Source organism: Anopheles darlingi, chromosome 3 (assembly GCF_943734745.1).
Source record: "Anopheles darlingi chromosome 3, idAnoDarlMG_H_01, whole genome shotgun sequence".
NCBI lineage: Eukaryota > Metazoa > Arthropoda > Insecta > Diptera > Culicidae > Anopheles > Anopheles darlingi.
This window is the reverse complement of record NC_064875.1, coordinates 43,158,439-43,183,438: the sequence shown is the minus strand read 5'-3', so window position 1 is coordinate 43,183,438 and position 25,000 is coordinate 43,158,439. Positions and strand designations below refer to the sequence as shown.

Below are 25,000 nucleotides of genomic sequence, written 5' to 3'. Positions count from 1 at the left end.
CTTAATCGTCCTTAAATTGCCCACACATTAGCTAACTCCAGGTATCGGCAACGTACTATAAGCGATAATACGGCGCAAATCTTTCGCAGTCTTCTTGCTTTTTTGTTGGTGTTTACGAAACGGATCACTGAAAGTTTTCAAAGTAAACACATCAAACGCCCCCATGGGAGGACAACCAGCGTGCGGTTTAAGATCTACCAGTATCGCTACGTCTGGTTGCCTTATCGCCGTCACAATGGCAGGGCACATAATTCTAACGATTCTGCAGGCATTGTGAACAGCATAGTCGCTGACTTAGGAAGTCTAATTGTTCTGGGAAGCACGCGTCAAGACGCTTTTCCGTGTGGAAAATGTTTCACAGTACAAGAGATTTCGTGTTTGTTGTTTCGTAGTTGTTTCTTAATGATTAAACGTAGGTTTCAATTACTTCAAAAACATGTTGCTGTTCAAATGATCTAATTGGGGGTTTCGCTTGTTATTTAATCTTTGAGGGGCTTAAGTATACGAGACGAACCATAGCATAGACTCACGATGTTTTGAATATTCTGAGTTTTTTCAATGAAACGAGCTCGATTTATGATGCATACTATACTTAGAACCTTATTCTTTTGGCTTTGTAATTTTCCAGTCACTTGTGTTTTGCAATTTCGGGATTGATTTTATTATTATCACGATAAGTGGACTAAGCTTGAAATAATGCTTGAAAAAACTTCCATTTCGCTGAATATGTTTATCATAATACTAATGATAATAGATTTTAAAAATCATCAGTCTTTAATAATTGTGACCGTTTTGCGAATTTTTGAATTAAACTCTCTATTGTGATGCAATTATGCTTATGCTGCTCACCGGGCCACGAAAAGGTCACATCAATTAAAACAAATCTTGCTTCGGGTTTGAGTTTCTGCATCTTCTTCGCCGTTTCAGTCTCGCTGCCAAAAATGTCCATACCCCCCTCCCCCAAAAACGGGCGTAGTTTCCCGATAAATATATTCAAAACACGCACCACCGTATAAGGCGAATACAGCGAAGGAAAAGAAACACCACCACTACGCGCGGTACCTAATTATATGAAGGCAGGCAAGAAAAGTGAAGAAAATTATTCATCCCATCGTTCGATCCTTCACCACCATCACCACCACCACCGGTAGATGGCTGGATGCCATCAGGATTCGGCCGATTCGGATGGCCGCTCGGGTTCGTCGGGATGAAAACGGAAATCAAATCATCGTTGCCGAGAACGTGGCTGACTCGAATACACACTAGGAATATCAAAACAATAACGGATCGATCAACGGAGCGAGCCAGTCCCCTTTCGGTCGGTCGGTCGGTCGGTCGGTGAATGCTCGCTTTGTCGGCAAAAGAAGTCCCCGGCATGCAGCTCATCCTTTACTTCTCCGTACTCCGGATTACCACCCCATTCGGTTTCGTGTGAGATTTTCCAGGAACGCGTGCCTCGCTAAATACGGTACCGGCTGGCGTTCCGGTAGCAGATTCCGGTAGGGCATAATTCATGACTCATTAGCGTTACCGTGGACCACTTTTGTTGGCCACAGGCGCTGGCGGTGCCTGGCGAACCCGGGGGCCGGCACCGGCACCGCTAAATTGATGAGCAGTCATACATATAATTTGGCACCTTTGCGGACCGTTTCTAACAAACGGAACCGCCATGAAGCCGCGCGCACACAAGGCCACTCCAAAAAGAACACACACACACACACGTCGGTCGGAGGTCGGACCGTCGGCTGTCGAATTGAATCTGAGCGAAAAGGGGGGGAAAACGCGCGCTCGCGGACGGGTCTGATCGATTGAACAAACGCAAAAGGCCCTCGATCCGGGCCCGGGTGGACCGGATGGAGCACAAAGATACACACCAATTGGAGCCGGCCTCCAATCCGACCTTTTTTTTTCTTGGTTGGGAAAGGGGTAAGGCAAGCGGATCGGGACGAGGGCGCAAACGCAAATAGGATAAATATTTTCCGAGCACCCACTTATCAACAGGTGTATCTCGGTGCTGGGAACCGCGAATTTTCTCGCCGCCACCCTCCCCGATCCCGATCGCCGACGACCGAGGACCGACGACCGGCGAGGACCGAGAGGAGTGGACTGTGTTTTTGGTTTTCGGGAGTGCGCGCAATGTGTGTGCATGGTTTATTTCACAAACATTGTTTCGCGAATGGTTCCGAGCGAGGCGCACGCACGCGGTGAAGGCCATTGTTGGAGCAGCCAGTCAGCCCTCCTTCGGATTTAAGAGCAGGAAGAAGCGCCAGGCGTTGCTCTTGACTCTCGGACTCTGTCGTTCGCCGTACTCGTATGCACTCACTCACACTCACCTCGACTGGCTGCTGCTGCTGTGGTGTAGTGTGTTTGCACACCACTTCCTAAAGTGACCGCCTCGATCGCGGCCGACTTTCAAATGGTCACCGGTGGCCACCGCGCGGTGACCACCATTGTGGGATGCAGTGGCCCCCGGTGGCGGTGGTCAAAATATGAATCCATTAGAGAGGAGCATAATTTATTTACCAATTCTTTGCTTCCAAAACACCACATAATCATTAGGTCGGTGCTCTCTCTCTCTCTCTCTCTCTTGCCCTCACCTCGTTGCTGGCCCTCTCAACGGAAGGATTTGTTTATTTGGATTTTGCTGTTCCCGGCCAGATCCCGGCGATTGCAATGTGGTGGCCATGACCGTGTGTGAAGGCAAGTTACGGAAGATTCTTATTTTTACCAGAGTAGCTCATTCGCTCGCGGTGCAAAGTTCCGGCCTGTGTTTCGAAACCACCAAAGGTGATGGCCCATACACGTAAGTACACACACAGAGGTAGATATCGAATCGAACCGAACCGAAGTGCGACTGATAACGATTATCGATTCAAACATACGTCGGAATGATGAGACGAAACTACGCGATGTGGCAAATGGCCGAGAGGAGCGGAGGTTTGGACAGTGATAAACGGGGCTAGAATAAACTGAAACTTTGCTAAGCCACGTCCAGGTGTACGCCCCGGGGGTGACGCATTCGCACGGTGACCGTTCCAAGTCAGGAATTGCTTAATCCTTTGCCAACGCCTCTTCGCCGGACGCGGTTCTAGATTGGGGAGTTTGGGATTTACATTTCATGAGCTACCGGGGCCCCCTAGATAACACTCGGCGCATCGTGGCGACCAGCTGATAAGAGGATTGAGAATGCTTCAGAATGACATCACATTCTAACCGTCCCGACGTCTGTTTCGTTGAATTACAAAATCATCACCGACCGAGGCATCAGCAATAGAGTGGACACGGTCTGACGCGGTTCCGATTTCCGGTACGTCCGTGGGTGCGTTCGTATTTATTTAGGATCAAAGGCACGACACCGGCATACGACCGGTCACCGGGACCACCCAAAAAGGGGTCTCAAGGGGCCAATCGGGGCGGCCTGTTCCGGCCGCACACTTTAGGGCTCATCGGTCTCATTCTTTACCCTTTTCTTTTCTGTTTTTTTTTTGCGTTTGGCCCTGAGGTAGTGAATAATCAATTGAACCGTTCACCGTTCAAACCTTTCTCCGCACCAATACGTTTGGCGAAAAGTTTTTTCCTCCTCCGTTTTCTGAAGCAATGAATTCAATAAAATGTGATAAATGCCGTCAAACGCTCGTCGCTTCGTTTTGACGCTTCCAGATGCGTGCCTCGTGTTTGGAGGGGATGCCCGGGATTTGCTGGATTTGGCTTTCCGCAAAAAATCGCAGCCCGTAACCGTGTGTCCGTGCCCGCGACTTCCGGTGTGTGTGTGTGTGCCGCTGGGCTTTTGTTTGGCAATTTACGCGCTTCAGTTGGTCCTCCGCTTGCCATCGCAATAAGTGCTCGCAGCCGACCTGCACGGAGCAGTAGCTAATAGCTTTCCCTCGTTTTCCCTTTCTCGCAATCGTCAGAAAGTGTCTCGCTGTGTGTGTGTGTGTCTGTAGGTGTGCATTTGGTATCCGGAAGTACTAGCGAAGAAGGGAAATCACGGTGTTTGGTGGGAGTGGGGGAACCGGGCTTGTGTGAAGAACTCTGGTCTGGATTCGAAATCCCGCAAAAAGCAGGCCCCCGGCAGCTGTCAAGCGGGGTCAAACACACACACACAAACATCCATACACTCACGCGAAGTCAGTTGTTGCTTCCGTCAGTTCCACGGGGAATTCCACGGCGTGGCACCGGGGGCCCGGAAGATGCAAAATCACCGAAAAGACGAATACGGAATACGGATTATGGGAGGAGGAGAAGGATAAGAAGGGATCGATGGAGGAAGGGTGATAAGTTATCTCGCAATCGGGTACTGGCGCGAACCCCTCTAGCATTCACCTCATTCCTTCCTGGGTCCGGCTGTTCCCCTGCCCGTTCCGGTTTGTTGTTGGAAGGGAACTCGACTCGATTCGACTCCCCGGCGTGACTTCGTGCTGTACTGGAGGTCGGTCGGTCGGTCGGCCGAACGTGCGAGTACGCTCGAACCCTCGCGAATCGCAGCCAGCCAGCCAGCCAGCCAGGCTGCCTGCAAGCGAGCCAGACGGCCAGACACGACGAAGTACACCGGAACACAACAGCACACGGCAGCAGCAGCCAGCGGGAGCACCAGTTGCGCATGTCCGTTACGGCCGGTGCGAAGCGAAACGGAACGATGGGCTCCCCTATTGCCATCGCCATGGCCTAACGACGTCTGGTCTCGTCTGCTGGTGCTCACCCAAGTGCTGTGCCCAGGGCAACAGTTTGTTGGAACGCTTCGGTTCATTCCGCGTTGGACTGCAAGCGCTGTCGCTACCACGCTGCTCGCTCTCTCTCTACCGTCTCTACGCTGTCTCGGCGGGTTTTATCGAATCCGGGTTCTGCTCCATGCTCCTGGCGCTGTTGCTGGAGCTGGAACTACTGCTGCGCGGCTCGTGCTACTACTACTCGACGGGGGGTGCCTCCAGTGACCTGGACGCGCGCGCTCAAACACTTTGTCCAGAGGTCACATGCAGCAGTAGCAGCAGCAGCAGTAGCGACCTACTCCGACTGCTACTTTTTGTGCCAAGTGTGAAAGGGCTAAAGCCAAACTCAGCCAAAGGCTGCGTCAATTAAGTGTAAAAGTTAAGCGAGATCGAGCCCTGCCATCCGTCTCTGTGCTCCAGTGTGAGTGTATGTGTGTCTCTGTGGTACGTATGTGCGAGGTGTACGTGTGTCTGTGCAGCGCACTTTCGGAGTACAGGCCTTCGGTTGATCTGTTTGCTGAGGTGCTCCGACCTCCATGGCCACCAATAAAAGCCAACAGAGACCGAGTCTCGATTTGTGGTCGGTTTTGCTAATGAAGTTGATCTAATGAGTCCATTGAAGCGTGTGTGTGTGTCTGTGTGCGCTTTTGGGTGAGAGGAAGGTAACGGCCTGCGAGGAGTTAAAGGAGAAGGATTAAAGATCCTTCCATGAGTGTAGTTCTGTATGTGTGTGTGCTAGTGTGTGTGTGTCCTAAAACTTCTCCGAAGTTCCTTTGACATGTCATCAGGATCCGGGACGTGCGATGCGAGACATCTTCACAAAAGGACGTAGACCCTTTTCTTGGAGATCGCAGTTTTGCCCAAAACATTTGGACTACCAGAAGCAGCACTAGTAGTAGCCGTCCGGATTCTCCTCTTATAAACCTCGGAACGATACGGAGCCACACACAGAAACGGGAACCGAAGCTGGATAAAGCTGCAGCTCTTCGTGTGGTGCACGCTGGTGGCAGCTAGGCCGACGCCGACGGTTTGGAAACGAAGTTAGTGAACTAACGACGCTTCCAGCTGACGGCTGTCTGTACCTTCGCGTCTGTTCCACGTTGGACGCGCTCTAACTCCCTCTTGTTGGCTGGCTGGACGCGTTCTCGCCATTTTTTTCTCCTCTCCTCAACAACAGGTTTGTGTGGTGCCTTATCCCGTGGTGCTCCCGTGGCCATACCATGTAATTGGGTCTTGGCTACGCACCATTTCCGGTGCAGGCACAACCCGCTGGTCCCAGTGGTAGCGGAAGTGAGGCACCGGGGGGAACCGATTACCTGTACCTGTGTAGTGATGCAACCGAGCAACCAGGTCTCCATGTCCCCGGAAGTACCGTGGAGACTGGGTTTTTTTTTTCTTGCTTTCAGCGCAAAGTGACGATTCACGCGCGCGATTTGCAGCTCTTGGTCGGGCTGGTCGGTTGCATTCCATTTTCCACCGTTTGTGTGCGTGTGTGTGTGTGTGGATGGCTGCATCCTGTGTGCGTGTGTGTTTACGTGCTTATTATAAGAAAGCTGGCTGGCTGGCTGGATGGATGGATGGATGACGACAGACCTTCGCACGGTGAAAGGGACTTTGCACCGCGTGGGGCGCCTCGAAGCGAAAGGAGAAAATCGACGGAAAAGTGAGGAAAAAATGGGGACGATGACAACACACGCAACGAGCGAGCGAGCACAAAGCAAGCTCTGCAAGTTCGCAGCATCCCCCTCCGTCACAGTAGGCGATGGGCGACCGTCGCCCGGTTTGGCGGGAAGGACAAAACATCGAAAGCGAAGACGCAGCGAGCGCGGCGGAACTAGTGATGGTGGTGGTAGTGGTGGTGGTAGTGTGTTGAGAGTGTTTTTAAATATACATAAAGGTGAACTGTTTGCCGTTGGCGAGGACGAGGAGCATGGCCCACGTCTCCACCGTACCACCACACCACTAAATCCCTTTGTCACTTCCCCTCCTACACTATCGCCGGGAGGTAGTACAGTTATGGGGCCATCTTGCCAAGGTGCCTAGCAGCGTGGGATGCACCTGGCAGGGGACCTGAAAGTGTGTGTGTGTGTGAGCTAGGTGAAAGAAAATCAGAGCAAAGCGAAAGCAGTTTCACCAGCCAGCCAGCCAGCCAGCCAGCAAGGAGCCGCCTGCGGTGTCGAAGGACTCGACATCGCTTGATGGACTACTAGATGAAGGGATCCGTTGAAGGAGCATATGGACTTTAACGTGTCGTGGTGGTGCTGCGGTACACGTTGGTCGCGCACACACTTTCGCGGAGGTGAATTACCGTATGGGGGGGATGCACAATATGCGTTGCGATCATTCATCTTCCGCTTCCGCTTTGGGACCACACACGGGACCACACACGGAACCGGAACCGTCGTCTGCATAACGAGGCTGGCCACCAAAACATGACCTTGCTAATGGTGTCGCTGGTGCACACAGGGCTCTGCAGCATAATCCTACCTCAACTGACCTACAATCATTTATCTCTCTCTCTCTCTTTCTTTATACCTCTCTGTATCCTCTTCTTCTCGTACCGTTGATCCAGTAAATCATTCACAGCGTGCACGACGGTGTGTACGAGTAGCGTGTCCGTGTCAGTGAGTGTCCTAGTGTCCGTTACCGCTAAACATTATCATTGAGCTCCGCACGGTGGCCCCGTCTTTCCGGGCTTTGATCCGGGAGAGCCTGATCAACGCGTATCGCTTGCTTGTGTCTTCGTCCCTACCGAGGATGCCCTACGGAGGATCCTTGTGACTGTCCTTGGCCACGCCGTCGTAACGTCACTCACCGTTCCCAACAGCACCACCACCAGCAGTAGCAGTAGACCCCGGGAAGGTGAGTAGCAATTTTCTGATTGACTTCTCAATTTCTCGACCCCGTCGTCGCGAGGTCCCCGTCCTGTCATCTAGTCGACGCCATCATCTTGGCATGTGCGCGCGAGCTCCGGTGAAGCTGAAGTCGAACCAGAGTCACGCCGGATCCGGGATCGCTGTTCCGTTCGCTGTTCCGTTTGCTTTGCTTTGCTCTAGCAGCTTTAGTTTTGCTTCTCTCTATGCCCCGGTTCTCGTTACCTAATGATGCTGCGTTTGCGCTCTCTCTCTCTGTTTCTCCTCCTGGCCTCCTGCGCTACCTCGTTCTGCGCTTGGCATTCCTACTATCAAACGTCAGCAGGATCGCAGTGGGCCATGCGACTCCGCACCGTTCGATCCCGGGGTGTGTGTGTGTTCCTGGGAATGCTTTTTTGTTGAAAATGTTTTTTTTTTGGGGAGCGCTTGAGCCCCGTGGAACGAATAAACGAGAAGAAGAGGCACAACGTAAGGACATCCGTAAAAGGCTGCCACTGGCGACCGGTTTCGCTCTCGCCCGTTTTGGTCGCTTCTTGTTCACCGTCGTCGTCGTTCCGTCGTACGGCGGTTCGGTTCCCTCTCTCCGAAATCCGTTGTAATCCAGTTTTAATGGAGCGAAACCGAACTTTTATCACTGCCAGATGAAATCGGTAAAATGTCCCGTTTTTCCCGGTTTTTCGGTTTCGGTTTCGGTTTGGCCAGCAAGTTGGTGTGTGCTGTTGGTGTGCTGTTGGTGTGCGCCATTTCATCGTTCCGGATCGGAGGGTCCGGGGGGGACAAACACAGTCTGCTAAATGCTTCAAACGACCCACGGATCGTTTTGAATCGGTTCACCTAAAATAATGGTCAATGGTCAATGGTTAGTGGAAGCGTTTTGTGTGAGAAAACGCGGATCAATACGGGGCAAGTGATTCCCATTCATTTGCTCATCTTTTGATAGTTAAAGTTCACTTAAAAAAAAAATGGCGGATAGCATCGATGTTTAGCGCCGACGTAACAGTTGATTAAATGCACTGCGAAGCTTTTCCGCTGATTCCAAACCTTTCGGCTTCGGGGCCGGTTCTATTCAAACACACACCGCCACTCCACGCTCTCTCCGCGCACGCTTACATTCAAATTGAAATCGATACGTTTCGGGACAACGACGGGCAACAGGCAGTAGCTGAAGCAAACGGAATACATTCCACGCTTTTCGCATAAGTTGGCTCCAAAGGTACTGCTGCTGCTCTTACTCTCGTGCCACTCTGCCAGTGGTTAAATCGAAAACTTGGTCCCACTTGGATGGTCATGAGGCCACCTCCTCCTAGCCGATCGAAGCACCATAAGCACCGACGTACAGGCGTATCGTCAATCCTTGGAAACGGTTTTTGGTTGCGGTTGGCTGCGGAAGTGCTCTCCAGTGCTCTCCAGCGGCTCCAGGCAGTTTCTGCATCATTGGGCAAGGTGAGGGTGCCAAGGACACTTTCCAGAGAAACGAACTTCAGAAGCGCGCGCGCGCCCGTGTGTGTGTGTGTGTGCGACGCCATGCGACGATACGATATGGACACCACACCGTGACACCGGTGACGGGGTGTCCAAAGACTGGAGCCAACACGGGGAGGATGGTCGAGCGCGCGCGTGTGGTTGAGTTTCAAGATTTGAGTCGCGCGCACACACACACACGGCATCGAAAAAGGGCAAGCGGATGATCGGGTGATAACGAGGCCACCAACAGGGCCGAACGGGCGCGCGCGAAAGGAAGGGCACGAGAACTTTTCCTATTCCCTCCTTGCCTTTTCCACTCCCTGTCACTAGCTGTTGCACCACCCCGGAGGATTTCTTTTCACTCTCGGGAGGATGGAGAACTTTGGGGACCAGTTTTATAGGGCGGGAGGGGATGATTTAGATTAGGTGGAGAAAGATATAAAATAAAAGTAAAACGCACCCCGACGATGATGATGATGCAGAAGAGCGAGAAAGAGAATAAAGAGAGAGAGAGAAAGAGAAGCCCCGTTAAGCGCAAGCTGTTACCGCTTAAATATGGTTGGTCGAATTTTCCGACCGCGGGATAAAAACACCCCAACTCTGACCACCTCGTCGGAACGATTTTCCGCGCGTGGAGCTTACGCGTGCCATCGAGTCGAGGGCAGATGCCACAAAGAAGAAGAAGAGAGCAAAAAAAAAATGGTTGGTTGCCCCCAAACCACGTAACGAGCCAAAGAGGAGGGTCTGGAACGGGGGTAGGTGAGTTATAAATTTGATTCGCGGGACTCGTGGCCAGCTAGCCAGCTTGGGGAGAGGGAACCACCAGCTTCAACAGGTGGTGCCGAGCAGGGCCGTACCGTATTGGCAAATTGAAAGTTTAAAGTTACTGGCCCCGAGATCCTTTACGATGCTACGGTTGCTGGTGGTGGTGGTGGCGGCCCGGTCTCCAAGTCCACGGCCTACAACAGATTGTTTCCTGTGCTCGGGCACACGGGCCTTACTGGGCCGGCGGCATTTTCTGCGATATCATCAAATCGATTTAACGAGGGCAATTTATACATTTTTGCGACCGCTCCGTGATAACGCCGGGGCGCAGGATGATTTAATTTTTGGAAAACCCGCCAACGGGAATGGGAACTGGATCGAAGAGGGGTCCGGACGGCGGAGGGGGGCATCCTCCCTCCCCCCACACCTCCACTGGTGCGATGTGCAAAGTGATATTTATATATACGTGCGGTACCGTTTGGCGAATTACTCCGCACCGCGAGTGGGTCGCGAGTGAATTGTGGCGCAATGGAAGCGACTGCGTGTGTGTGTGCGGGTGTGTGTGCCGCGTCTTCGACTTCTATTCTTTAACCCTTTTGTGGGTTGATTGCGAAAGTTTTGCGATGCCGGCAGCAGCAGCTGCCAGCCAGGATCGATACCCCCGCCCGTGATCGTCGTGCCGTTCACCAACTTTCCAATTATCCGTGAATTGCTCACCCTCTTTTCTCGTTGCTCTCCGCTCCTCGGTTCATGTTCGAATTAGGCGGGGGATGGACGTCCCTTCCCGCTTGTCTACACTGCACTGTGCCTTCGTTGATTAGCGTGTTCTGGATGGGTTACGCTGGAACGTGCTGCTCGTGCCTTCGATTCTACTCGTTCCGTTTAGTTTCATTTTACGTTGGAATGAAATATTTGATACGATTCGGAACAGGAATCACACCAAGGACCAACCACCAGGATCCAGCACTCTCTCTCTCTTACTCTCTCTCTCCCTTTCAGTCTGGGGCTTCCTTGGCAGAGCATATTGTGTGTGCAGCGCAACGGGTAGAACGGGTAGAAAACTTGTACTTCCAACTAGTGCTTCTGTTTGCGATTCAAGAGAACTTTACCGGCCACGGGCAGGCACGGAAACCATTGCCGTACGGTTGCCGTAGCCAAGCGAGCATCTCGATCCGCTTACAAAAGACATGCAGAGCATTATTATCTTTTTCGCTTTGTGTGGAGCGGAATGGAAATGAAATTCGGAAAATTTGCGAATGATGATGATCATCGTCGTCGATTGGAAGCGCATTTACGGGGTTGACACGCACGGCAATAACATGCGAGTAAAACGTTCATTAAGATTATTGAATGACACGGGCGGAACATCATGGGTAGATGGGTCGTGGATGCGAGCAAATCCGATGCCTCATTCATGGCACCGAAACCGTTTGCCGAAATCGGACATTACTAATCCCGGAAATGATGGAGCGGGATTCAATCAGGGTACGTTTGTGAGTGGGATTGTTTGTTGAACGTTCTCTTCTTTACGTTCGTCGTCTTTTTCGGCTTCACAATCGTTCTGGAGAAGCTCGATTAGCTTGTCTTTTTTGTAGTGAACGCATAAAGCACTGTTTATTAATGATACAAACCATGCTTATCAGCATTAACGTCTTATTAATTTATTTTATTGAACGGCCATATCTGAGCGGCCATATCATTTTGATATATTTTCCCATCAGTAACGAAATATAGGCAAGAAAAGCTTGAAGTCTGTATCAAATGTCGTATGATTAATAGATCACGCAGATCGATGGGGATGCAGAGTTTGCGGGGTGATTTTTAGACTTTCTAACTCATAAACCAGTTAAGGGGCAAAGCGATTTGTTTTGATTGATGGGCGAATCTTGCTTCGTGGCAGATCAATCTCGCGAAAACTGTTTCCAGAGATCGATGACGCTTCATAGCTGGTGGATTCTATTCAAACCGACGAGTCGCGCGCGGTGTTAATTCCCGGGGAATTTGAGCCAAATGCTTTACATATAACAAGCAAACGGCGGGGGGTTGTTTCAGGCGAGTTTTCAATCGCGTTCAAAGCGTAGCGTAGTGAGGAGCTGTATGAAATTACCTTTAGAATGTGCTGCCAAAAGCGTGGATTAAATAGCAGCTTTCTTTACGTCGGTGGTTGAGTACATGGTTTTAAGAAGCGCTTCTGAATATCACAAACCAAAAAATGGTTCATTTTGAGCAATTTCAAAATTGGCACACGGCACTTATACCTCTAGAGAACGTATTATTCTGAACAAGGAATTTTTACAACAGCAGCAAGGAATTTGAATGATTTATTTCCATTACTTGTTTCCTATTAATATGAACATGAACATGAACCGTTTAGATTGCATTGCTGATTTGCATGAATATGAACTCTCGCACTGCTTTCAAACATAATTAAACTGCTTCTTGGAATATATTTAATGTTTTTGGAACATATTTCTTGAGAATGATTCTTAAGAGTTAATTAACCACATACAGCAACACGACAAAAACTTGAGATTAGTCATTGATTTTGATACCGAAATCCAATTTTTCAAAAGGACTTTCGAACATGTCTTGCATGCTCTAATCACTGGAATATTCCGAAGGTGTGTAAAATATTTATATCACCTTCAATTTTCTTATTTTAATAGAGCTGTTGATCTCTTCTCTAGCTCGCTCACCGTTTTAAAAGTACGCCGATAGCTCCATACAGAATCGAACTAGTGGAATTGTTTGTAAACTCTGTAAAGCAGACGTGTTTTAAATACCTGTCCTTTAGAACACATGATAGCAATACCCATCTTCGGAAATGTTTTATTCAAGAAACTAAGACAGAATTTAATGAATTAAATTGACTAGTATCTTTAGAAGGCTTTGTATCATTCCATTTTTATCATTATTAATACTTTCGACCATAGGTGTGGAAAATGTGGGCTATAGAAATGAAAGTAACAAATGAAGAAATGGAGTGGGAATAAATGCATGGTTTGGCCATTTTCTCCCAACAACTAAGTCAAAAAATTGAATATCAGTATATCAATGAGCTTCGATTTTTATTCTTCTTTTTTTGCTGTTTTTTTTCCTAAACTACTCAACAGATAATAAGTTATGTTAGAAACAATCGGGGAATGTAAAAAAAACACGCAAAAAAGTGTATCCACCGCATACTACACAATGTATGATATTGTATCGAATTGTATGGTTTTCACTTCAAAATAATCAAAAAATATATTGGTATCACCATTTCGCCGGTGCACATGAGTTCTTTAATGTCAAGCGCATCTTTTAAGACGCTATCGATGGTATTATCGCCAAAAATAAAGGAGGCTTTATATGTCTTGATTTAGTTCGATTCATCGTACGTGAAAAAATACAGTGGCCTGCTTGATCCAATCCGCTGCCTGGTAACATATACACCACAGAGATGGTCGCACTGCATAGACACACGTTCTTGATCAGCGGCCACAGAGGAATTGCGAATTCCATTGGATAACGGTGTAATGCCAGCAAGCAGTGCAAGCATTTGCCCTTAGCCCCGTAGGGCCGCTGGGCCAAACGGTGAATCGGAAATGAGTGATAAATTGACTAATGCGGTGAAAGCCATCTTTCATTGCGAGAGGGGACGGAAGATGCTGCGTGGTGATGAGTGCAGGGGCATGTTTAACCACCGGTCCACCGGTTCCTCTTCGTTCGAACGAGTTCGTCAGGCCTTTCGTAACGCTGGATATCATTGGGTAGATAATTTAATTTACTCCGAGCGTAGGAAATGAGCATCTTCCGTCCTCTCGAGACAACACGCTGCTCAACTAGCTAGCGAGCTAGTTAGCTAGTTAACCGGGCACCGGTGGCCGGCTGTTGTTTCTCGAGGAACCAAACCACAGCTTGTGGCAAGAGACCGCAGCGGTTGATTCATTTCGGTCCTTTCAGACCGAGAACCAATCCGGTGTACGGTACGTTCTCGGGTCCCCTACTTAGTGTGCTCCATTTCAACCATCGTCGGGGTGCGAGCAGTAAGTGCGCCAGATGCTTTGCGTGCCATCGAAGTAGGTGATTTATTCCGAAAATCTCAGCGGAAAAGATGCCGTTGCTAGCCGGTCGCTGGTAGGTCGCTGGCCATCCGACACGTACTACCTTCTCCCCGAAAACGTGACACAGCGTCTACGGCTTCAAGGTCCCACCACCGCTAAGGTCCCGGGACCTCTTTTCCATCTACTTTGTTTGTGTCAAATGCTCGACGACGGAGGTCGCACATATGCAATATATGAGCGTCCCCGCGGCCTTCTACGTTCGTTCGATCCGGGCTGCAATCATTTCACTGCTGAGTACCCGAGAGGGTAAAAGTATTTCCGTCGCGTAAGTCGTGCTCGGTCTTCAAATGTGGGATTGAATTTAACTTTTTGCCTCGCTGTCGGTTGCCACCATATTTTGCCAGAAAAGAGCCCCGGCAAGTACCCCGGGTACAAGTACTTGTCTAGCTAGCTGATGCATGAAATTGTATGTCGGTTTGGATGATGCTTAAGAGGCAACTTGGAGGAAGTGACAGAATGGAACGTAGTGCTTCCACCCCTGGTTTGGAAAGGGCGGACATACCGTACTTCATTTCGCTATCGCTATATTTGCGTCGAGTCGAGTGGAGCGGAGCCGAGAGAGGTCTCTAATGATAGGAAAAGTTTGTGCTCGTGCCGCTTGTGCTGTCAGTGGTGATGCTGTAAGTAATTCGTAAATTCATTCATTTTGCAAGAAGCTAAAACTGCTTCAGCTGCTGCTGCTGCTGCTGCTCTCGAAAACTGTCACACTTGGGAAAAGTGCTTCTTATGAAAATATTCCCAAACCACGGTGTAGACAAACTACTTGTCTACTAAAAATACTTCCCTCATCCAAGGGCTTTCGTGGGGAAAACCGGAACAAACAACGGAAGCATTATTTGTTCCATGTGGTGAATAAGTTATATACTTAACGTATTTGGATATTCTTACATAGCTCCCGCAGAAAAAAAACCCCGAAAATTCGAATTTTTGTACGAATTTTGCGCGAAAGTCTCTCTCTCCCTCATGTTTTTCGTTGGCACGCGGATTCGCTTTGTATAGAAAGTGGCGCCACGTGATGCTGCGCTAGAAGATGGTGGAATTCACTGGAATTACCAATCAATTTCGTTTCTTATTATTTCCCAATGGCATCAAGGCGATTATCGTGTTCGGTGCCGGTGCCGTTTGCTAAAAGTGAAACCTGTCGTTCCGCACGAAACAAATCGATTGCTTTCAGCCGAACGATTGCCGAAACCGACGCCACGTTCTTTGGCTACGGTGGCCATTGGGTGTGTAACAGACACCCAGAAACACACACTCACAGTGAGCAGCAGAAGTAAAGTTTTTGGAGAATGAATTTCTATTCTCTAGCCGGTGAACCAGTTATAAGCGAAACGATGTACCTGTTGCTTTATGCTTGCGTGCGGGAGTTTCCATAAATCTGCATACACCGGCACTCGTTTGGGGCGAGCGGCTTGCGAAGCCTTCATTGAGTCCAGTGGCGGCGTGGTTAAGCTAGAAAAAGGGTCCTTGCGATCTGATGGTGCTAAAAGTGAAATACTTTTGTGGAAGTCTCTGGAGCATAAACAGGTGGATCGCCGTGGGACACCCGCAGCCAAACAACCCATATTTTGTCGTACGTGCGCTCGTTCCTGTGTGTGTGTGTGTGTGTGTGTGTGTGTGTGTGTGTGTAATAAGATTCCATAATCTTCCCGAATGAAATAGGAAAAGTGCGGCATTCGGTCGTGGCCGGTCCCATCGGGTAAAAACAGAAAAAAGGCGCCGAGATACGTAATCCAATTTACATTTTTTTTTCGCTATTTCGATTTTCCTTCCTTCGGTCTGCCGCTGCTCTGCTCCCTTTCTCGTAGCGGAGGGGGATGCGAGCTCGTGCTCATCGTGCTATCGTTCTTAAAGTCGCTGTCTTTTGTTGATACGAGAGATAGGGATCGGTCTCTCCATCTCCGCCAGCACGGGATAATGTTGCATTCACCGAACACACTCATAGAAGCGACCGCCAGCAAAACAATGGCACGAGTGTTGCCTATTGCTTCGACGTCATGATCATGATAGAGCGACACCGGTCTGAGGGTGACGGGTGGGGTGCGTGGGCTTTGGAAAAGTATCGTCACAAAGCATCGTTCCTCCGATGTTGCCACAAAAGATGGAAGGATGTATGATATGATATGATATGATGTGCTAGAGATGTGTCAATCATGGTTTTTGGCACATTTTGTTGATTGAATGTAATGAGAAAACTGTACCATCCAGCAAACGGGGAGCCGTTCGACTGTAAAACTTAAACTTGCTTCTGTAGCGCCACAGGACGAAACAAACAATCTTTTTGCAATGTTATAGTGGCATGACAAATTTTTAATAAATCGTCGCATCGTGATCAGCATAGCAAATGTGTGTGTCTGTGGGAAGGGAATTGTGTGGAGAATTCTTTTTCTGTGGTAAAAGGAAAAGAACGATGGTGAATAGGGAAACCGGATTGAACCGAAGGGTGATTTGGTCGCACGATCGTGGGACAAAAATATGGATAATCTGCTCAAATCGTAAAAGTTCTTTATGGAGAAACATCTGTCCGGAGCCGACGCTATGGAACACCCTATTATACGGCTAGAAAAGAGAGAAAGAGAGAGCGAGAAAGAGATAGAGAGAAAGAGAGGAGTGAAGGCTAAAGTAGACCCTCCGTTTAATAACCGTTATCGGCGACCGGCCGGACCGGTATTGAGCATAAATGGATTGAAAAATTACACTCTTTTAAAAATAAACATAATCCTCATCCTTTTACCGAGGACCGGCCTTGTGGCAGCATGGCGTGTGGTACCGTGCGCACACATGGTTCTGCCGAGGGATGAAGGGAACTCCCACTTGTTGCATCTATGTTTAACATTATGTCCGTAAGCTCGTTCCGCACTGTTGCTCTTGGACGGACACGGACGCTCGAGACGGTACAGCAACCGGGAGACAACGGGAATCGGATCATCAGAGGAAAGGGAGAGAAGCCTTCCTTTCCTACCTTTGACCAATCCGGGTCATCAGACCAAAAGGTGGGGTATTGGGAAAATTGTTCATACAAATCGTGGTCTCGGTAAAAAGCGTCCGGAAAAGGGAGGTTTTTCTTAAATGTCGATGAAGGATAAGGAATCGTGGGAAGCGATTCCAGCTATCAACACACACCTTGAGCGAGGTCAGTTCAGGTGAGATGGGTTGAGCGTCCTACCCTGCGTGTGTGTGTGTGTGTGTGTGTCAAATAATATTTATGTTTTATCGAACCGTATCCCTTCGATTAGCTTGAAATAGCCAATCAAACCACATGCTTCTTATCGCTAACAAGCGCACATAAAGAAAATGGTGGAAGGTGGTGGGATTGTGCTTTATTGATGTATGAATCGGCCACACAACGGTCTGACCTGTGGTTTGACCACAACCTGACCAACCGGGGGTTCGTTGAGTAGGAGTGAATGGCAGTTAAAATTAAAACATTCAACCACTTGACGCGACGGGATGCCTCACATGAACCCATGAGCAGACGATACGGCGTTCGGCGTTTCGGTCGATAAATCGGTGCCGGTGGAAAAGAAAACGGACAGCGAGAGGAGAAGAGCAAAATGACCGGCCACAGACCATGCGGTTTAAAGCCGTTTACTAGCCTATTTTGCTTGTAGGTAGTGCTCTCGCACAGCATGCAGCATGTGTGTACGGTTACTACCAATTTACGCCGCACGTACGCGGGTAGTACAAGTGGCCCTTAATCTTGCGCGGAAACATCCAACATTCGCGCTCGGTGTTTACACAATCAATATGCTGGGTATGGCATAGCATAAACAAAGTCAATCGCAGATTCAACCAGCTAATAGTGCCACCACCATCATGAACGCCACATTTGCACACTGCCGCATCTACTCATCGCCAGCACTGCATGGATTGTTGTTTTGTACATAAAATGAAAGAGAAAATATTTTCTAAAGTTAATAATCGAGTTACTTGATAACCACAAATTGAGTTTCCGAACTAATTTTTGGTGGGTTAAGCGTTGCGCTCTTCGTTGGGTTGGTCCAGCATCTGCCGCAAATTGGAAAATAATTAAGGGCTTCGGGTAGCGAAGATTACACACTGGCACTCTGTTGCAAACCAATGGTCGTCTTACGCTGCAAGTGCTTATATTGCAAGTAAATTGAAATTAAAGTTTAGTAATCTCTCATCAGTTGATCGTTCATTAGTTGCAAATGAGCGTACAAGGAGCGTTTGATGAATATTGCAGTGTTTCTGAAAATGATTTTGCATAACACTGTTAATTGTTTTCTGCATATCTCGAACATTGTTCAGTATAATTTTGGTATCTTATTGCACTTCGACTCGCCATCTTTTGCCTATCCTTTGTAAGGGGAACTATGCGAGTGGTTTAGATGGTGGAAGCCCCACACTGTTCCTGATGATTTTGTCCAGGTTCGTACATAATGTATTCGACTATGCTTAAAAAATGAAAAAAAAATCTTTATCTGCAGTGGAAAATAACACGATGCAGGTATTTTTGAGCTCTATACTTCGTTTGGCTCTCAACTGTTTGAAATGAGGGGTCCCTAGGGGCATAATTAGTGTTTCTCCCGTTATTAATTAGAATGGAGGTGAACCTGTTTTGAATGAAAATGATCATTCATTAGGAACGGAAACGGACATGAAAGCTTTGTTTTCAAATGTCTAAACTACACTTTTAATGGAACGACAGCATGACTATTGAAAGGATTGCCACAGAAAAGAATCCATCATTTTGTATATTAAAAGATATTGTCTCATCAATAAGGTATAAAAGAAGATGAAGCTAAGAATTCTCGGAAGATTTTGCACGGAAAACGTTTTAAATTTTAAACTAAAATTCTCAAAAAGGAAAATTGAAGGAAAATAAAACGTATGGACTTCTGCAGATGCGAAAGCGACGACTAGGCGTCTCCATCGAAATTCGATTCTGTTGAAAGGAAAATTACGCGCAAAAAAAAAGACAATTTCAGTCGACATATTTTTAAAAAGACCTTTTCATCCAAATGTAATGATTCTTCGTGAAAGGTGTAAACCGGAAACTGTACACTAAATGTACACTAGAAATGTATGGCAAATGAGCTATCTTCATACTATTTACACGACAACGCACCATATAAGGGATTTTTTTTTAATTTATGATCCCATGATATATAAACTGGTAAAAACGAATCAAATACCAAAACCAACTTTAAAAACTTTTACAAAACGATTGCTAAGTTTGTTAGATAAAATGCTTAGAAAAATGTTGAACGAAATGCAAAATACAGAATCGAAGCTACTAGGAACTGAGCTGAATCTTAGAATTATTAGAATGAATCTTAGAATGATCTTAAAATTATTATAAAATAGAACGTATGATTTTCACGAGCCATCCTGACAACAGTAATGTAATTTCAGGATAAATAACACACATAACATTACAGCATCCATCCACCCAATTCTATTGACATGGCTTCATAAGCATTTCGTTAGGGTAAATTATTCAAAATGTATCTTCTCCGTGTAAAAACTTATCAATTTTTAGTCACGAGAATAACCTCACAAGAAAAAGGCATCCGGTCCGTGAACCAAATACGCTCAGCTTCTTGCTTCAACTTAAAGTTAAACAGTCAAAGCACTGTGGCCGTGACTTTTTAAACTGCGCCACACTTACACTGGAACGTAAATCGGTTCCCAGACCCACTGCGGTCCATACCGATATTAGTACCCAGCATGACCGTGGCGTAGTAGTAATTCAACGCGGTCGCTCTTCAATATCCCATAACCATCACGTCGAGGCCAGGATGGCCATCTCGTTGCTCACACGCGAATCAATGGATGGACGGATGGACGGATGGACGGATGTCGTTATCTAATCGACGTCGGTTACCTTTACCTGGCACATGGCGCTGCGCAGAGCGATGATTAGTCACACTTTCGGGGTGGTATCGCGTGGCCACCGGGTGGGAGCTATCGGCTTTCAGCTCCTCCGTCCTCTTCCCTCCCTGGTTTGCACGTGACGCACCAATCGGCGGCTCGGTGGCGATGTAAATCGATGTGCACCCTGGAATGCGTTCGTGCGCCCACGATGGAATGCTCTCTGCGACGCCCCACCCACTTGTTTGCCCATTGATAGTGATGATAGCGCGTCGTTTTGTTTGTTTTTATTTTCACGTTTGAATGGTGCTGCGGCGTGGTGGTGGCAACAATTTCCCTCTTTTTTCAAATAGTTCCGAATCGATCGATCGATCGATTGAGATCGATCCGTGCACACACACACTCTCGGTGGTGGCGGTGGCCGTTCGTAATCGTTTTGGATTCTCCGGCCCTGCGAAACATGCTTTGTCCGGTAAATATTTACCAAAATCAGCATGCACCACTCCACCGCATCACTCGACCACCGCCCCCCTTTTCGTCACCGATGTGGCTGCTTGATTAATGCGCACACATCAGCGCGTGCTCCACCAATCACCGCGTCATGATGATGATGATGATGATGACGACGACGGCAGCGGCAGTAGTACAGATTGTTTTCCCCGGGTTCGTTCTGTTCTCTAATTTCCATTATTTTTGCTTCATTCCAGCGCACAGCGCGCGAGGGTCTCCTCACCTCCTTCTGCTCCTGGGTGACTAACCCCTGGTCCCACCCCCTTCCATCCCCCCGAACTAGCAGCTAGCCCCCCGGGGGGGTGTATAGCATCACCGAGTGAGCGACCGAGCGTGAAAAACGTGGAAAACAAAACACATCACAAATGCCGGCTCGGAAGGGGCTGCTGGCGCCCCAGAACACCTTTCTCGACACGATTGCGACCCGCTTCGACGGGACACGTAAGTAGACAGTTTAATTAAGTTGGCATTAAAATTTCAGAACTTACTTAAGCACACGCGCCGACCGTGTGCGCGTTCACTGGCAAGACCCCATTTCCCGGCCAAACACACACACAACATAGCATTGTTCGTTGATGCCGACGGTGACGACGACGACGACGACGACGACGACTGGCTGCCTGCCTACCCGGTAGAATGCTCCTTTTCCGGGGGTTTCCGTCGCTCAGGAAGGTGGTCCTTCCGGCACCAGGCACCATCGAGAAGTCGAGAGTTTTGGGACGTGTTTGTTCATATTTCCACGATTTGTGCGCAAATAGGTTTTGCGTTCAAAAGTCGAATGAAATCGCGACCGGTATAGGTGACGGGTGGACAGGGCTCCGGCCTCTCGCCCACTGTCTCCGAGGGAAGAAATTAATTGAGTTCACGTAAATGTGTGGAAGATGCTTTGGAGCATTTCTTTTTGTGCGCTTTTTTTTTCTTCTCCAAAACATGGACCCCGCTGCCCGGTACGGTGAAAGGAAGCTTTGCTAATTGGCTTCTTTTCCTGGCCCATCCCCGCGTGGCATTGGTGCTGTGTCGTTGGCGCTCTTCGGAATCATGATGATGTCCTGACAAGGGACACGTGGGTAGCACAGTTGAAGCGTTTCCCTAATCCATATCACGTCGTTTAGTGATGGCTGTTGCTGTCGTGCCATTGCACATTGAAGCGTTGTTTACGATGACGAGACTCGTTAACCACATCATAGAATTTTGGGGAAAATTAAAGATTGTTTACAGTTGAAAGCGTGCCGCACGGTGAATTTGTTCACAAGAGCCGTTCGTCCTTGATTTCGGTTTTGTTAGGGAAGGTTCATTATAATATTTTGAAATTGACAAAGTTTGAAGTAGTTTGAAAATTAAATTGACTAAACCCAACGGTAATACTAAAAATGATTCCTAGAATGAATATTATCAGGTTCTAGCCAATTTAACGATTTAAGTAAGATCAATAAATAGGTTTTTTACTGAGTATGTAAGCCAGTTAAGGCTAGTAAGAGAACCAGTGAAGGCTAGTAAAAGTGGCAACCATATAAGCCTGTGTAGTACTCGATGTTTATTAAAATACTACTTTAAAATTGGTGCTCAGAGTATAAAGCTAAAAATGGTTATAAAAGGTTGGTTATAAAATAAAAAATGGACGTTTTGTCGCTATTTTCAATAGTAACGTCTCAACTAGAATTTGCATTATAAATTATGAGCTAAACCATAAGGGCCTGCCAGACGGAGCGTTAATTTACGCGTAAATTTACAAATTAATGCCAAAACGTTTATTTTTAACACTTACACGCTGTCAAATCTTTGATATTGGGTCCGTCTGGCAGGGCCATATAGAGTTTTAACAAAATAGGAGATTGAACCTTTTTGGTAACAAGGGCTTAAAAAACATTGTACTTCTTAAAGTTATACGAAGATCCTCTTATGTTGTGACCTGGTACGATTGATTGCTGGCAATATATTGATGTTTCGCCATTCATACAACAACAACGGTTCATTGAACAAAAAAAAAAAAAAAGTTTTCTTTGACTATTGATTCTGTATCATTTTTGGTAACAATTACAAACAGCATGGTACAGCACTCAAGAGATAATTCTAGACCTCTGTTTCTGTACGGTTGGATATGACTATTTTTGGTCATTTCACAGACCAAAGGAGCTATGGTCATACTCCTCATCATAACACAGATGAGATGTGAAGGGATTACCGTTATCCCATAGCACCAGATCATTTGAGGTTCTTCTGTCCTGCGTGTTAATTGGAAATAAGAAATACTGATATGTTGTATACAATGCTGAGCTTTTTACGCTCAATTGATGATGGAAAAAAGCAATCGAATAAAATAAGATGGACAAAATCTGTAGCAAAGTTTCCGCTAACGATTTTTCAGCTTAACCAAACCCAAAATTCCCCGATAACGTTGAATTCATGCGTCTAGATTGACAAACTGCACCCGATCTTTAGTATCCTATCGAAATTGTCCATCGAAAATTGCGACAATGTAGTGACGGTGATCTGTTTAATGAAAGTAATTTCCCGACATAATAAAAACGAACTTCCCCGCTTCCACGTATCAGCTTATCGTCCGGAGTGTACTACGAACCTTTCTTACCGCATACCGTTGTTTACACGTAGTCTAAAGAGCTCATTTTCTCGTCCCTTTCTTTCCATCTCCCACCACCTCCCCAACCGGCAGATTCCAACTTTGTGCTCGGCAACGCACAAGTCAACGGGTACCCGATAGTGTACTGTTCCGATGGATTCGTGGAGCTGTCCGGGTTTTCACGGGCGCAAATTATGCAAAAAGGTAGTAAAATACAATGCACCACCCCTAGTACCACTGGCGGGCGTTACTGGCTTACGTCGCCGCCGACCATAATGCCGGAGCACTAAAATCCGGCTTCCATTCCCTAACCCGTAACGTGCTGCTCTGTTTCTCCTTCTCTCGTTCGTCGTTCCAGGCTGTGCGTGTCGCTTTCTCTACGGGCCGGAGACGAAGGACGATCATAAAAGTATGATCGAAACCAGCCTGGATGGCAAGGCGGAGCTGAAGCTGGAGGTTATTTTCTACAAGAAAAATGGTAAGTTATTGCGCGTCTTTCTTCCTACTCGCCCCAAAAAACCCTCCTCCACTCTGGGTAAACTATATCATAAAACAAGACACGGGGCCCGCAAATATCGGGGATGAGCATCTGGTTCGTCTGGGTCTGGGTGGTTTTATTGGATTTTACAATGATACACAACGTGTACACGTGCTAAGGTCGGTGACTAGTGTACACTAGTGCTCGTTGTGATTTGCTCCCCTTTTCTCGTTGCTACAAAGTATTCGGAAACACTTTCCATACACGGCACTTCCTTCAGACACCTCGTACGTTAGCTGAACTTCAATACAAACAGGGATGCAGAGAGAGAGAGAGTCTCTTAACTTAATATTAACTTAAGCAGCTGCTCGACGAAAAGGACGTTCGTTGGTGATCACGTTGGTGGTTGACGCCAACAAAAAAACAAAAACAAAAAAGCAAACTCCAAGACAGATGATGCTCACCCGTGTAATGGTTTATCGTAATGGAGATATTTTTCACCTTCCTTCCTTCCTTTCCGGCGCAAGACTTTCGCCACCTGGCTGATCTCTTGCTCTTGTGTGAATATATATATATTACATCGACATTCATTTACACTTGATTCGCGCTCGCCTTTCGTGGGAAACGTGGCGGTGCGTACTGCAAAATTAATAACCACCTGGCAGCAGTAGGCTGGTGGCTGGTGGGAAAAGCTGCGGGAAAAACCGCGGGAAAAACACCCACCTAGCGGTGCGGGGTGCGGTTGAAGGTTGAGGTTTCGCAGAGAGCGCGGTTCTTCATCTTTCATCAACATCAACCGGTAAATGTTTTTCAGCAGCAAAGGGCGGCCCCTCACTCCGAAGTTTGTTTGAAAAGAACGGCCTCTTGACGGGCACCGAAGGATCCGCTTTCCATCTTTCGTTGCGTTGCTCATGTTACCTACGCTTTTCCGTCCGTCCGTTCGAGCTGCTGTCTCCGGAGCTCGTAGCATGCCAGCGGCAGGCGGGTTTTTTTTTTGATGAGTGAAAAACACAAGCGATAAGTAGGCCGGGCGCGGGCATAATTTATGGGCCACAGACGCACAGACACGCCGGGAGGACATCTAAACCTTTGCTAATGAAATCTTTGCCATCAACGTCAGCTACGGCGAGGAGACGGCGGGATTTTCGGGGCCGCGGATGTTGACCAATTCCGGTTAAGGGCTGACGACGAGGGCTAATGCGCGACGGTACTTGCTACTGGTCTGTGTGTCTGTGTGTGTGTGTGTGTGTGAAGGTTGTAGATTGTTCGCGCCCTTCCTTCGAATAAAAAAAATGCTTAGAACAAAATGAGGAGAATCTTCAACAGAAGCGCCGGCATTAGCACCGTCGGGAATTGGCTCCGGTCGGTGGGAATTATGGCGCCGTACGAGTCAAAAGTTTGCTCGTAATCGTTTTAATAACTTGTAATACATCTCTTTTTCGCTTTTTCTCTCTCTTTCTCTCTCTTCTTTTCTTTTCTATATCACCCTCAATTTATGCGAAATAAACAACAACCAAAAAAAAAAATGCGTGGAAAACTGAAAATGAAACATGAACGCGGGATCGCGGGATCGAAGGCACTCCGTTCTGGTGCTTGCTGGATATTGTGCCAATCAAAAATGAGAAGCGCGAGGTTGTGCTGTTCCTGGCATCGCACAAGGACGTTACGACCGCCAAGATGTCGGA

General features: G+C 47.7%; 1 protein-coding gene across 2 annotated transcripts in view; it reads left to right on the top strand.

The window, feature by feature from the left end:
* Nucleotides 1-5,835: 5,835 nt before the first annotated feature.
* LOC125957524 (potassium voltage-gated channel subfamily H member 8) overlaps nt 5,836-25,000 on the top strand; it is a 33,169-nt gene continuing 14,004 nt past the window's right edge. For both annotated transcript variants that reach the window (XM_049690289.1, XM_049690288.1), the window contains exons 1-6: nt 5,836-5,883; nt 7,279-7,568; nt 20,457-20,700; nt 22,931-23,041; nt 23,196-23,315; nt 24,892-25,000. The exon at nt 24,892-25,000 is cut by the window's right edge and continues 29 nt beyond it. In XM_049690289.1, coding sequence (XP_049546246.1) covers nt 20,625-20,700; nt 22,931-23,041; nt 23,196-23,315; nt 24,892-25,000 — 416 coding nt within the window. In that variant the 5' untranslated portion in view covers nt 5,836-5,883; nt 7,279-7,568; nt 20,457-20,624. The remainder of the gene's footprint in view (nt 5,884-7,278; nt 7,569-20,456; nt 20,701-22,930; nt 23,042-23,195; nt 23,316-24,891) is intronic.